The sequence below is a fragment of the Candoia aspera genome, chromosome 10, assembly GCF_035149785.1.
Source record: "Candoia aspera isolate rCanAsp1 chromosome 10, rCanAsp1.hap2, whole genome shotgun sequence".
Classification (NCBI taxonomy): domain Eukaryota; kingdom Metazoa; phylum Chordata; class Lepidosauria; order Squamata; family Boidae; genus Candoia; species Candoia aspera.
The window spans coordinates 6,537,165-6,552,572 of NC_086162.1; the positions used below are offsets into that span (position 1 = coordinate 6,537,165).

Genomic DNA, 15,408 nt, shown 5'->3' on the forward strand with positions numbered 1-15,408 from the left:
CCCTTCAGGATCAGAATCTCACTTGCCTTCCCCTGATTTCCAAGCTTCTACCATGAGAGCTGAACACAGCTAACTGGAACAGTCAAACGAGCTGAAGGGACGTGATCACTGTGAAAAACAATCAGCTGCCTTAACAGAGCCACAAACTCAGAAGCGACTGTGCAGTGACGCGATCCTAATTTCCAGAATAGAACAAGGGATCCTCTGGGCAACCCTCCCTCTAATGGGCTGCAGATGGCAGTCAATAATTGATGCTCCCACTATCGCCCACAGTAACTGTTTCTAAGCACCAGACAAAATGCCAATGCTTTATAACACTGTGTGAGAAAACAAAGGGTAGTTATCAGGCCCTTCCTTGAGCTTTGCCAATGGCCCATTCGCAGGAAAAGAAGCTGACGCTGCTGTCCAGTGAGCATGGCAAATGAGACTTCCCCAACCCCATGCTCTCCAAGAGTGGGGGACTACTCTCCCCATCGCCCATCGCCCCTACCAACATATCATGAGGCAACCAGAGGAGAAAGGCTGCTTTAATAGACCTTTTGTCAGCAACCATTCTCGGTACAATTCGCTCAAACGACATATACAGCGGATATGGGAGAAGCCTGCTAAGACACAAAGCCGTAAGGATCAAGGATACAAGTAGTCCTCACTTAACAACCATTCATTTAGTGACAGTTTGGACTGACAACAGTGTTGGAAAAAAACAACTTACAACCAGTTCTCACCAGTTGCAGTCTCCCTGCAGTCAAGTGATCATGGTTTGGGAGCTTGGCAATTCACATTTATGACGGTCGCAGCATCCCGTGGTCACATGATTGCCATTTTCGACCTTCCCGGCTAGCTTCTGGTGAGCAAAATCAATGGGGAACCACAGGATTCGCTTAACAACCATGCAGTTCGCTTAACGTTTGCAGTGATTCACTTAATGACTACTGCAAAAATCATAAAATCAGGTTGGGTTTGCTTAATGACTGCTTCACTTAGCAACTAAAATTCTGGTCCCAATTCTGGTCATTAAGCAAGGACTACCTATACGCGATGGTGCTGCGGGTTAAACAACTGAGCTGCTGAGCTTGCCGATCGGAAGGTCGGCGGTTCGAATCCGCGTGACGGGGTGAGCTCCCGTTGCTAGTCCCAGCTCTTGCCAACCTAGCAGTTCGAAAACATGCAAACATGAGTAGATTAATAGGTACCGCTTCGGCAGGCAGGTAACGGCGTTCTGTGTAGTCATGCCGGCCACATGACCACGGTAGTGTCTACGGACAAACGCCGGCTCTTCGGCTTTGAAACGGAGATGAGCACCGCCCCCTAGAGTCGGACACGACTGGACTTAATGTCAAGGGAAACCTTTACCCTACCTTACCTATACCTGATAAAAGATAACCTAATTTATTCAGGAAGTGTTTATGTATCATCTGATGTTCCTCTCTTATTCGTAATAATGAATATGTTACTGATGTCATGAGTACTGATGGTGAGCAGGAGGGGCCCCCTGTCCAGGGGGAAAAATGCATGTGTAGTTTAGAGGCTTTGAACTTTCCTTCGACGAAACCCAGAGCAGACCTGCCTTGATTCTTGGGTTTATCTGTGAAGGTTTCCCATGGCCTTTCAGTTTGGAGGGATTTTCTGTCTAGTAGAGTAGGACAAGAAAGCACTAGAGACTCAAGTTACCGTCTCAGTGTGGTTCTTCACTCTAAGATAGGACAACTGAGGACATATCAGAATTTCAAGGGAAACATGTCCTGACTAAGCAAAAAACCACGCTGAGACAAGAAAGTAGTCTCTAGTGTTTATTAACTGCTCTAGTAGACAGAAAATCCTACCAAACTGAAGGAGCGTGGGAAGCTCAGACAACCCCCCAAACTCAAGGCGGGTCTGTTCTGGGTTTCTTTGAATGACAGTTCAAAGCCTCTAAACTACACATGCGTTTTCCCCCCTGGATAGGGGCCCCCTCCTGCTCACCATCCGTACTCATGACAAAACATTAAGACTTCTATAAAAATATGATCAAGCCTTAATGAGCACCAACAAGAAACAGACCCATGACAAGTATGGAGAATTAAAAGGGAATCTTCTCTTTTCTCTATGCTGAAAGTGCCAGGAGCTTACCAAAACAATTTGGGAGGGCACTCCATGGCTGTGAAGTCATCTATGCAATTAAACTCTTGCTAGGTTTAATCCCAAATGTATTTATTTCATCATCTGTTAGAGTTAGATCCTGCCTTTTCCTCAAGAGCTCAAAGAACCTTTGGGGGTGCTCTCCCCTTATTTTATCTCCACAACACAACAGGAACCCCACAGGGTAGGTTGAGCTGACAAAAAGAGTGACTGGCCTAGAGTCACCCAACGTGTTTCTGGTACTCAGGGTCTTTCCCAGTCCAAGACCAACATCTTACCTGCTGCACCGCACATGAACATGGCTTGATAGCTAACTGGCAACCAGTGCAGTTGATTCAACTGAGGTGTCACATGTGCAAGGCCACATGTCCCATCCATTATCCTGGTCATTGCGTTCTGCACCTGCTGCAGCTTGTGGGCCAAGCATGAAGGTTGCTGCACATACCCATGCTCCCCATGAATTAAAATACTGTTTTTTAAAAGGACCGTATGCAATCAGAGTTAGCTTTAAACATTTTTTTAAAAAAAAATGATTTACTTGTTGGATTTACATCTTGCCTTTCCTTCAGAGCTTGAGGAAGTGTACAGGTCGCTTTGTCCTCCCATTTCCCCCCAACATAGTAACCCAGTTGATTGGGCTGTAATGCAGAGAAACAAAAAGTCTAGCCATCTGGGAATCAGCTGTATTCCTGGCAATTATTTTTAAGATACATTTTGATACTATACTGTAGGTTGGGTTTACACATCACACGATGGTATGAAGGCGGAGTTTAGCCAGCACACTAAGTCAAGTTAAGTATGAGTAGGTGGCCAAAGAAATGATATTATAAATAAAAATAAATAAAAGTAAGCTACAGGATACAATGTAAAAACCTCAGTGGATGGGATTCACATTGTAGTAAATAAAACCAGATTCTGAATTAGCATAATAAATCCAACCTTAGTATAACTGGCACCTTAACCATTTTGGTGAAGATCAAAACAGGTCATCAAGGGCAAGGAAAATTAATTTTGCTAAGATTTTTGGGACAAAGCTATTACTTTGTAGGCTCAAACCTTTCTTACATTTTACAGTTTTTACTGATTTTCTTTTCAAGGGGTCTAACTTTACTACTTTCTTGTTTTAATTTTTGTGTTGACTCGACCCTAGGAAGGAAGAAATGGCAAACTGCTTCTGAAAGTCTTGCCAAGAAAAGTGACACCAGGAGTCAACACTGACTCAAAGGCACACACACACACACATGCACAAACGCAGGCACACACACAATCTAAACAAGCTGAGTCAAATGTGATTTGATGATTTGTAGCTTAGAAGTGAGAAACATGAGAAACTGACTTGAAGGCGCACACACACACACACACACACAAATGCAACCCACCTATGCGACTTGTTGAGGAAAGCACCAAGAATTATCTGTCAGTTAGCAAACCATCTTGGCTCAATTTAAATGCAAGATCAATGCTCCATCCCAGGATTGCTAATTGATTACATGCTCCAAGGCTCAATAAAGGAATCAACACAAGGATTGATTCCTTGCATTGGGCTGAAGGACACTGAGGATATATGAGGGAGGGAAGCGAGGAATGAGCAGGAAGGACTGATATTATGAAAAAATAAAACAAAAGCTTCTGAGTATTCATTTACGGGTTAATCCCACGTGGAATGATTGGAAGGACAGGGAATCAAGTGGCTTTTCTATATATGCATAACCAAAGTGGAAACAGCCTGAAAAAAATCGTATTCAGGCCTACTTATATCACACTAGGTTAGATTATATATATGCCACAATTCTGTGGGGGTACTGGGGAAAAATAACTTAACTAACAAACAAACAAACAAATAAATAAATAATATTCCGCTTCTTAATAACCTTAACTCTGATTTTTTTTTTAAAAAGTCCCTGGCTCTTATGGCTGCCAATATATATTTAAAAGTACATGCCTGCTGAAATTACAAAAGTGAATAGGATAGTTGAATAGCATTTCCAGAGGTTCAAAGCACAACCTGACTCCTACTGTATGTGCATATTAGCATAAAGTGGATGAATTATGCTTAATAAAATATGCAAGTCTGCTTTGTTGGATAATGTATGCAGATACATAATTCAGCTTTCCTTTTGCACAGAATTTAGACTATCTGTTACAGAACTCCCCTCTGTCCAAACTCCTACAGTAGGATTTGACTCCTATCTAGATAACTATCTTGCTGTCATTTACAGCGCTGGCCAGCATCTGCGGTATATGTTAAGAAAATCTAAAGTCAAAGACAAGGAAGAACACCTACCACGACAGAAGGGCAGAGGGAAATCCCAGGATGCAGTATTGTCCAAGCTCTCGTGGCAAGTGAGCAACGCATGCCCCTCCAAAAAGAAACCCGGGTTGCAGCTGTAACGCACTTTGTCTCCCACACTGAACGTTGTTCCTTGTTGGATTCCATTCTGGAGCCTTCCTGGATTTCCACATGTGTGGCTTGGTAGAACTAGAGGAACATGGGTGGGAGGAGATAAGAGCAGATCAGTCAGGGTTACCGCGTTGTCTGATAATCAACAAAATGCAATTCTAAGAAATGGATGGAAAATAAATACATTTTTTTTTCCTTTGTGTGAAATGAATGGTTATCTCGATACCTGGCTCGGTCTCATCCCAAGATCTTGCTGTTTTGGTGAGTAGGAGAATACATTTCTCATGCATGCTGAAATGATCTTACATCACTCTCTAAGTAGGTGAAAAGAGATGGTGTTCAATATCTTGTTCAGTAACCAGTGAGTGATGCAGACAATCACATCATTCTGGCTTGACTTTGATGGCCAAAGTTCCTTTCCAGGTGTGTTAAGCAAAGAGAAGGTGGAGAAGCTGGTAACAGAACTACAGCTTGTTGAACTGCTCCTAGAAGTCAGAGGATCCAGCCAACCCAAGGCCAGCCAGTCCTGAGAAACTGACAGCCCTCCCAGGTGAACCAGACAGGAAACACCTTGAAGAGCATTCAGAAGCTTCAGCTGGTACAGAATGCAGCTGCCCAGTTTGTAAATAGTATCAGCTGCTAAACACATGTAACACCACTGCTTCCAGGCTGCGTTGGTTGCCAGTGTGTTTCCAGGTGCAATTCAAGATGCTGGTTGTCACCTTTAAAGTCCTTCATGGCTTGGGACCAGGTTACTTAAGGGACCGTCTTCTCCCAGTTGTTTCTACATGTCCAATCCAGTCCGGCAGGATGGGCATGCTATGGATCCTGTCAGCCAAGGCATGTTTGCTGGGGGGGGGGGGGGCAGGAGATGCACCTTTTCTGCCATAGCACTTCCCCTCTGGAACATCTTCCCTTCTGGGATTAGGATGGCCCCAACCCTACAGGCTTCCAGAAGGTCTTGAAGACCTGGCTATGTGCCCGGGCCTGGGGTCCCACACATGTAAAGGGCCCTGTTTCCTGGTTGTGCTGATACTGACCGATTTTAATATCTCTTGCAAGTCTGAAAGTACAAATCTTCTGCCATCCAGTTAGGGTAGGTCCTTTCTAAGTTTCTTTCTCTCTTCCCATTACTCAGTTGTGGACTCCTCCCTCTTTTATCAAATCATTCCCTAGGCAGCATCTCTTTCCCCCATTTCCAAGGTCATTCTCACATTCCGTTACAGAAACATCCACTTTAGCTCCCTGAACTCTGGCCACAGCATTAATGAAGCAGCCAGTTCTCCCTATAATCCAAGCCCTGGGCAACAGAATAAAGGATCTCTGAGTTGGAAATGCATCAGTTCTGTTCCCATTCCCTTCCTTCTCCTGTGCTATTGGGAGAAGCTGTGTTCTGTGGGAGAACAGGGGAATTGACTCAGAGATGGAAAGGACCATTTATGGAGTCCAAGCTGCTCTTCAGTGTAAGGATTCAATTTAGAGCTTCCCTAACAGAGGGCTGTCCAGGTCTGCATGAACATATCCAGTGAAGGGGAGCCTACTGTTTCACTGGGTAATTAGTTCCACCATCCAGTATTCAACTGGAATCTTCCTTCAAGGAACAAAGACCATTATTCTGTGTCCTGTTTTCTCCAGTCACACAAAAGAAGGTCAGGACTTGTATCCCTTCAGGTGCCTGAAAAATGCTATTGCCCCCAGGTCTTCTCTGTTCAGAGCTGTCTCTCCTCCTAAGACTTAGTTTTCAGTCCACTCATCTTCCTTCTCTGCACCTGTTCCAGTCTCTCAGAAGCTGTCTTCAGATGCAGTGCCCAGTATTGGACGTATTAGTTGAGGTGGACTCTGACCAAGGCAGAATAAAATCAAGCTATTATTTCTTGTGGTTTGGAAACTATTTCTATTGAATTTCCCTTCTGAATTGCATTTTATTTATTTTTCAAATTTCTATCACCACCCATCTCTCCTGAAAAGGGGACTCTGGGCATTTACTTTTCTTTTTTCTCTTTGGCAACCATGTCACATTGCTGATTCGTATTCAGCTTGCGATCAACTACATTCCAAGATCCTTTTCATAAATTCCAAGCCAGACCAGCCCCAACCTGCACACGTATTTTCCATCATTTTCCCTTGACAGAGTATTAGTGTCCCATTTGATTTAGTGTTGTCTGAAAATTTGATAAGATCCCTTTACGTCTTCATTCTTGGCAGAAACATTCCTTTCTTGAATTGTGTGAATAGTTTTATTCACACTTCAACAGACTCCTGGAAGTCTTTTTGATTACAGATGATAAAGAAATTTTTAATGAATGTTCCATTTAAATTTCAATGAATGTTCCATTTACACAATTCCTGCCTTGTGGGAGATCATAGTGAGTCAAGATATCCAAGGTGAAAAGGCAAAAGTTGGTAAAATCAGAACAAAGGGCCTGACAGCAGTCTAGCCCAGTCCCATAACAATGTATAGGGAGCAACTGCTTCTCCCACTGAGAAAAAAACGGGTCTCAGTCAGATGATGTAAGAGCTGGAAAAAGAAATACAGGGTTTAAACTTGGGGAGAGCTGTATATAGAACTGAAATCCTACAATTTGCAGTGGCTGAGTTGCTTCATTAGGTATTAAGGATTTTTCTACTGCTGCTGTAAAAGTATCTTATGGAGATTGTGTCCCTGAATCATTAACAGTGGGCCTCTTAGGTCAAAGGTGGGACTGAGTGGACCCTTATTCAACCCTGTAAATCTATGGAATATGGTCCTAGAGACCACATGATGAGGATCAGCATCTGGAAAAGCATGGTTAAAACTAGCTGCATAGGAAAGCAATCAGTCTTAAGGAAGATAAATCAATGCTTATTGTCATGAGTACGGATGCTGAGCAGGAGGAGGCCCCTATCCAGGGGGGAAAACACATGCGTAGTTTAGAGACTTTGAGCTGTCATTCAAAGAAACCCAGAACAGACCCGCCTTGAATTTTGGGGTTTATCTGCCTGGGTTTTCCCACGCTCCTTCAGTTTGGTAGGATTTTCTGTCTACAATAGCAGGAAATAAAACACTAGAGCCTTTCTCCTCGTCTCGGTGTGGTCTTTGCTTAGTCAGGACATCAATCCTACCAAACTGAAGAAGCATGGGAAAACCCAGGCAGATAAACTCCAAAATTCAAGGCGGGTCTGTTCTGGGTTTCTTTGAATGACAGCTCAAAGTCTCTAAACTACGCATGCGTTTTCCCCCCTGGATAGGGGCCTCCTCCTGCTCAGCATCCGTGCTCATGACACTTATTCCTTCTTTTGAATCCCACAGTTGTTTCTGCATGTCACACTTCCTGTTTTTTTATTTCTTGATTCAATTGTTATATTTTGGGAATAGGCCACATCGAGAATAACACAAACCAATTTCTGTTCTGGATGTTTGACTGTCAAAAAGCCGTTCGGTCAAAGATAGAACATTCTGGGCATTCCTAATGTAGCAAGGCACAATGAATGTTACCAAATGAAAATGGTGGATGAGCTGTTGCGGCCGGTGCACTCGCCGTATTCATGCTAATGTACTCTTTGCCACAGCTACCATTTGCGAATCCAGTCATGGCTGAAAATTAAGGAGCATTCTCAGATTGGCAGAATGAAGGAGAAAAAAACCCTGCTAGATATAGGTGTTTGCAATTGATCAGAACACAGGTACACAAAAGAAAGGGAGTGGAGAAGATGACAGCGGGAACCATGGCATTTGCCCAAATGTGCCAGGTGCAGATGCCAATATGCATGACTAATTACATCCGTGCTCAACATCTCTTAATAGCTTAATTATTTAAATTTATTCAGCACAATGCCACAAATTTGTCACAAAAACTACAGGGGCCTCCATCATTTGGACGATGAGGCAAATGATCACCACCTTGGCCACCAGGTATGTTGCAGTTTAAGATCACAGGCAGACTGAAGATTGTCAGAAAATAAACACTGTGCCATTTTTAAAGCTTTAGCAACAAATATTGAACCTACTTCTACATTTGGAGTCCTCACCTGAAGTGAAAAACTTTGTTTTTCAAGGGTCGAACCCTCACTCTTTTTCACTTAATGAATCTTAAGAAAAAACCCACGTTGATGCTGTCTGCTTTTTTACATGTCCTACTTTAGAAACAAAAGTTTTGTTTGCTAATTCTGACCATTTTGCTTCTCTTACCTAATGTAAACACAGAGTGGGGTACTGTCAGCTGACTACCAGCAAGCAATATCCAAAAGAAATGGACCAAGAACTAGACTAAAAGTACAAATAGACTTCAGCTCAAGAGCTACAGAAAAAATAGATAGATAGAGAAAAAATAAATAGATAGAGAAAACAGGAACTGGGCCTGAAGCCCAGCAGAAGGAGATTTGGCTATACTGAATAAGCCACGCACCCCTTTTTTCCCCCTAGCAAAGCCACCCAATCCTGAAATATTCACCCAGAAAAACACTGAACAAGAAGAGGTCCATTATTTATTGGAAAATATTAAGTTGTTATTTGTCTGGACAGCACCTGGGAAATTCCACTAAACTTCATCCACTGAAGTTTTAGCAAGCATTAAAAAGGTTGTGATGCATATTGTCAAAGAGACGAGAGAAGATTCATTCATAACGTTTTGAACTTGAACCAGTCTGGATTAAAAACATTCCATCTCAAGTTTGAAACAGTTGTTTCAAGCGTGAAATGGCTACTTGAGTTCACAATGGGACGTGTTAATTGTTTTGGAAATGTTTCGAGTACACGATAGAGGATTTCATGCTCAAAACAACCTCAAACTTGGAATTATTTCAGCTCAAAATGGCTCAAATTTGAAATGTTTTGGACACCACTAGAGAACACTAAGCACCAAGTCTGGTGCAGCTGAGAATAGAATGTCAGCTGAGAGATTGCAGATATCAGTGGATACATCAATAACTGATTTTCATGTGTTGTTTATTATTCATTTAGTCGCTTCCGACTCTTTGTGACTTCATGGACCAGCCCACGCCAGAGCTTCCTGTCGGTCGTCAACACCCCCAGCTCCCCCAGGGACGGGTCCGTCACCTCTAGAATATCATCCATCCACCTTGCCCTTGGTCGGCCCCTCTTCCTTTTGCCTTCCACTCTCCCTAGCATCAGCATCTTATCCAGGGTGTCCTGTCTTCTCATTATGTGGCCAGAGTATTTCAGTTTTGCCTTTAATATCATTCCCTCATGTGAGCAGTCTGGCTTTATTTCCTGGAGGATGGACTGGTTTGATCTTCTTGCAGTCCAAGGCACTCTCAGAATTTTCCTCCAACACCACAGTTCAAAAGCATCGATCTTCCTTCGCTCAGCCTTCCTCATGGTCCAGCTCTCACAGCCATATGTTACTATTTTATCGAGATTTGTCATTGCTCTTCTCCCAAGGATTAAGCGTCTTCTGATTTCCTGACTGCAGTCAGCATCTGCAGTAATCTTCGCACCTAGAAATACAAAGTCTTTCACTGCCTCTACGTTTTCTCCCTCTATTTGCCAGTTATCAATCAAGCTGGTTGCCATAATCTTGGTTGTTTTGAGGTTTAGCTGCAAGCCAGCTTTTGCACTTTCTTCTTTCACCTTCATCATAAGGCTCCTCAGTTCCTCTTTGCTTTCAGCCATCAAAGTGGTATCATCTGCATATCTGAGATTGTTAATGTCTCTTCCAGCGATTTTAACTCCAGCCTTGGATTCCTCAAGCCCAGTATGTTGCATGATGTGTTCTGCGTACAAGCTGAATAGGTAGGGTGAGAGGATACAGCTCTGCCGTACTCCTTTCCCAATCTTAAACCAGTCCGTTGTTCCATGGTCTGTTCTTACTGTTGCTACTTGGTTGTTATACAGATTCTTCAGGAGGCATACAAGATGACTTGATATAGCCATACCGCTAAGAACTTGCCACAATTTGTTATGGTCCACACAGTCAAAGGCTTTAGAACAGTCAATAAAACAGAAATAGATGTTTTTCTGAAACTCCCTGGCTTTTTCCATTATCCAGTGGATATTGGCAATTTGGCCCCTAGTTCCTCTGCCTTTTCTAAAAACAACCTCAAACTTGGAATTATTTCAGCTCAAAATGGCTCAAATTTGAAATGTTTTGGACACCACTAGAGAACACTCTAAGCACCAGGTCTGGTGCAGCTGAGAATAGAATGTCAGCTGAGAGATTGCAGATATCAGTGGATACATCAATAACCGATTTTCATAACACTATTAAAATTCTTTAGGACAAAATACCCCCCCACTCCCGCGAATCTCATTTTCACTGAGCTAATTTTGAGAGGGAAGAACAGTATACAACAGTTTGTGCTTTTGAGTAGAAAAATATTCTACTCACTCCCATGACACTCTCCATGTTGTGTTAGCTAATTTGAAATCAGCATTCAACTCTATGGATGTAGTTTGGTGAAAATTACTCCAAAGACTTGAGACTGATACTCTTAATTAAATTAATTAATTGATCACCATACTGTCCCATCTACCTGATTTATCTCTTCCAGGATAGTCTGTAATTCTATTAACTCCCTGGCCTTTTACCCTGTTGTTTTTATCTGATTGGATTGCAATGCATCTGATATTTTTTCCACTGTAAATAAACGTAAATTACTTAACTCTTAATTAAGATGCTGCATGAAAACTTTGTTCAGGTTAGTTTCAGCAAGTACAACCTATCTCTTTCAAAATACCAACACACAAGGGGCAAAGTAGGGCTGGACTTTGGACCCCCTTTTCTTCAAAATGTACTTAACTTCTCTTATTCTGACCAGAAAGGAGTTTCACACCCCTGCCTCTGGGGTAATAGACAGATAAATGATGCAGCTATCTATTACCTACTTGGTCTGATTAATACATTCCATTTTTCAACAAAGATATATTCAAGGACCACTTTACCAATGAATTTCCTGGTTTAACAATACGATATGTCAGAAGTGCAATAATAGGGGACCGAGGTTCAAGGGCTTCTCCTGAGTACGATCCGCTTAGAAAAAGATTGGACTCAGGAGAAGTCTTATACCTCAGCAACCTATTGTGATGAGGAAAAGCTAATCATTAGCTATCACATGACTAAGTTTATGGATCTTTTCAAAGATGGTCCAGTGTTGTTAGCATGTCTGGCGAATAAATGGAAACTTAAAACAGCAAGTCAGGTCCTCCAGTTCATGGAGGGAGAAGCTGAAAGACCTGGCAGAAGTGCAAGGACTGCATTGGGTTTCTTCTGTTCATGAAGAGAATATTATCTACCAGAGGCCACTGAGATGCTCAAAGCCAAAACACTTCCCAAGTGACATATAGTTCCCTGGTGTGTACCTACAGCACATTACATCCAGTGGAAACCATCTAATCTAATTTTTTTTAAAGAGCCCCAGTGCGCTTCTAACATATCATATTGCTTTATTTGATAAACCAGGAAATTCATTGGTAAAGCGGTCCTTGAATGTATCTTTGTTGAAAGATAGAATGTATTAGTCAGTCGGACTAGGTAATGAATAGGGATTTTTCAAATTATTAAATAAGACTTGCTTATATTATGTATTGTCTTTGTTAAGGGACACTGCCAAAGCTTATTCCAGATTGCATTTTCACTTAGGTTTCTCATAAAAATCAGCAGTTGGCTAACGTTGCATTGTTAGACAGAAAGTTTAAAAATCACTAACCCTTTATGCCTCCAAACCTTCTGACTAATGTAGCTGTGTATTCTCTGCCAAATATGAATTTGACAAGTTTTATGCTTTCAGAACAAACAAAATTATTATACTGCATTGGGCAATGCTTTGGAGATAGGAAGTTAAGTTTCTGGCTTTCAGGTCCAAGCAACTTAAGAAATATAATATTATACATCTAATAGGGATATCTACCTTTCTTGCTCCAATTCTTTATCATTATGAGATAGATCTTTTCCAACAAGAAGAGAGATTATTACATTTACGGAAAGACAAAGTTACTAATCTTCATCTCTTGAGTCTCAGAAATTGTCACTAAAATTAATCTGTGAAATTGGTGGAAATTCCTGGCTGTATTGGTTTCCCAGTGGATTTATTTAAAAAAGGGATATTGGCTTTTTATCTTCTGTTTTTCTGGAGACACAGTAAGTGGGTTTCACCTTTTAGTGGGCCAAGTGTCATAGTTATGCCTAGCCTGGCAATCCTACTTTGTGTTCTAATTACAGACCTCTTTTTATCGCAAATACAAATGTTAATGTATTAACAGCTACTTTGACCCATATATTACAGCTTGCTCTTCCAAGTATTATACACTCAACTGAGACTATATTTATACAGGTCAAGCTTCTGCAGTATTTTAACTGATATTCTTGCTCTGACTCTAAACAGACAGGGCCCAGCAACAATTACTTGAGATGCTGAGAAAGCTTTTTGATCTAATTTCTTTGAAGTTTTTAAACTTATTTTAGATTTCCCTGACATTTTATATTTTGGACTGATACAGTTTACTTAATCCTAAACCATGGATGATTATTAATGGTGTCGTCTCTCCTTGGTTAAAGAGTTCCCAGGAAGCATCTGTTTGTGCAGGGGTCAATTTCAATCTTACAGCCAGTTCCATAAGACAGATATGAAAAGATTTGGTTGCAAATACAATGCTGGCCCTTTTACTTATAATAATAATAAAAAAAAAAACTTAGAAATTGGATAAATCCAATTTAAAAGTAGCAGCTTAATCTTTTGGGGATAAACTGGGCCTTTTATACTATTACTACCTTGGATCAACTCAGTTGCCATTTTTAAAACTTTTGGCAGAGTTATTTTTGATGGTTTATTCACTATAAGCATTTGTTATTCATCAATTTGGCCCAGATATTATCTCTGCTTTGGGAGTTCCACAGTGTTGAAGAATTAACAGTGGCTCTTAAGCCAGTAGCTATCTTTTATACTAAGTTGTAGTGATTAAATTGATATTAGTTTTACACACACACACACACACACACACACTGTATATCTGCAAGAATGTACAGTACTTCAATGTTGTTTTTTTTCTTAGCAAACCAGTGGAGTTTTTTTAAAATAATGTGAAATTGGTCTCCTGTTATTTTAAAAGGAGATTAGTATCACAACCACTTTGCTTTGTGTACAGCGGATACTTCAGAGACTGCTTATTTAATTGGGGTTAGTTATAACGGCCTTGCTGCTGAAGACGTAACTCAGGAGGTGTGACATCAGCTCATATGGTTTGGAGCTGTCCTATTATTGGCACATTTTGTGAACATGATTCTACGTTGGCTGCTAAGTTTTGAAGACAGATATGCTATTATTGGCTATATTCCTCATTTTTGGAATATATGAAAACCACAAATTGTGAAAGGACAAATCTGCTTTTGATTTGCAGTGATGGATTGCTGATACACATTACCTGTCAACATTTTAATTAGGGTTTTGTTTCATTTTTGTTTCTAGCATAGTTTCTCAAGTCTTCTTCCTTTTTCTTGTACTTCTGCATTATTACCATGCCCTTTAACTTTGAAGTAATATTGATAATGTTCTTCTATATATACTTTTTTCTTCTATTAATTAATTTGATGCATTTTTTGAAAACAATATACAATTCGCTAGGTTCAAAGATTGCATTATATCAAAATCAAACAAAATGCATAATGACTTAGATCTGTGATGCAGGATCTGCTTTTATTTTTATTTCCTTTTCTGGGAAAAAGCAAGTTCTGCTGGATCAACACAGTTGAATTCCCAAATCCACTACCACAAAAACCATGATGGAATTCTGTTTAATCTCTTATGGTAATTTTCTCTTTGACTACATTCACGTGGCATAGTTAATTAGGTCAATTAAAGACCTAATTGCTGCATTTCTTTTTTTGGGGGGGGTGTTATTTTATCTTATTCTGGTGGCTTAGGATGTGTTTGAACTCAGCTCGTTTTAGTGATTTGGTGTACTGTGCGAACTCCAGAATATTACTTAATTCAGCACACAAGTTAAGGATGTGCAGCCTATTACTTCTAGTTTAGAGCAGAGCCCACCCCTCAGCCACAATCAGATCAGGACACCTATGTTCAATTGCTGGGGAACTGATCTTATCCAGATCACGTTATCCAGATCTAGAACAGATCTAATGTTGACCCTGCCAATAGAGCTTCTGCCCATGCAGTAGGAGCTACTGAATCCACAGACTGAGTCAGTCATATTGTCTGAAGAGGGAAGTACACAGAATGCTAGTCAACGGTTGGCTTATATAACATTGGTGGTGGTGGTTGTTCAGTCGTTAAGTCGTGTCTGACTCTTCGTGACCCCATGGACCACGGCACGCCAGGCCTTCCTGTCCTCCACTGTCCCCCAGAGGTTACTCAGATTCAAGTTCATTGCATTGGTGATGCTATCTAGCCATCTCATCCTCTGCCATCCCCTTCTCCTTTTGCCTTCAGTCTTCCCCAGCATCAGGGTCTTTTCCAGTGAGTCCTCTCTTCGCATTGGGTGGCCAGAGTATTTGAGCTTCAGCTTCAGTATCTGTCCTTCCAATGAACAGTCAGGGTTGATTTCCTGTAGGATTGACTGATTTGACCTCCTTGCAGTCCAAGGGACTCTCAAGAGTCTTCTCCAGCACCACAGTTCAAAAGCATCAATTCTTCGGTGCTCAGCCTTCGTTATGGTCCAACTCTCACAGCCATACATCACTACTGGGAAAATCATAGCTTTGATTATATGGACCTTTGTTGGCAAGGTGATGTATCTGCTTTTTAATATGCTGTCTAGGTTTGCCATAGCTTTCCTCACAAGGAGCAAGTGTCTTTTAATTTCATGGCTGCAGTCACTGTCTGCAGTGATCTTGGAGCCCAAGAAAATAAAATCTGTCACTGCTTCCATTTCTTCCCCTTCTCTTTGATAACACTGGTAGTCCAGGCTAAAATGGTGTTAGGTGATTTGTGGTTTTATC

General features: G+C 41.3%; 1 protein-coding gene across 1 annotated transcript in view; it reads right to left on the reverse strand.

The window, feature by feature from the left end:
* The window catches only part of CSMD2 (CUB and Sushi multiple domains 2), a 643,348-nt gene that overhangs the window by 419,047 nt on the left and 208,893 nt on the right, over nt 1-15,408 (reverse strand). Inside the window, exon 4 of the mRNA XM_063311620.1 lies at nt 4,403-4,597. Within this exon, the coding sequence (XP_063167690.1) occupies nt 4,403-4,597 (195 nt within the window). The remainder of the gene's footprint in view (nt 1-4,402; nt 4,598-15,408) is intronic.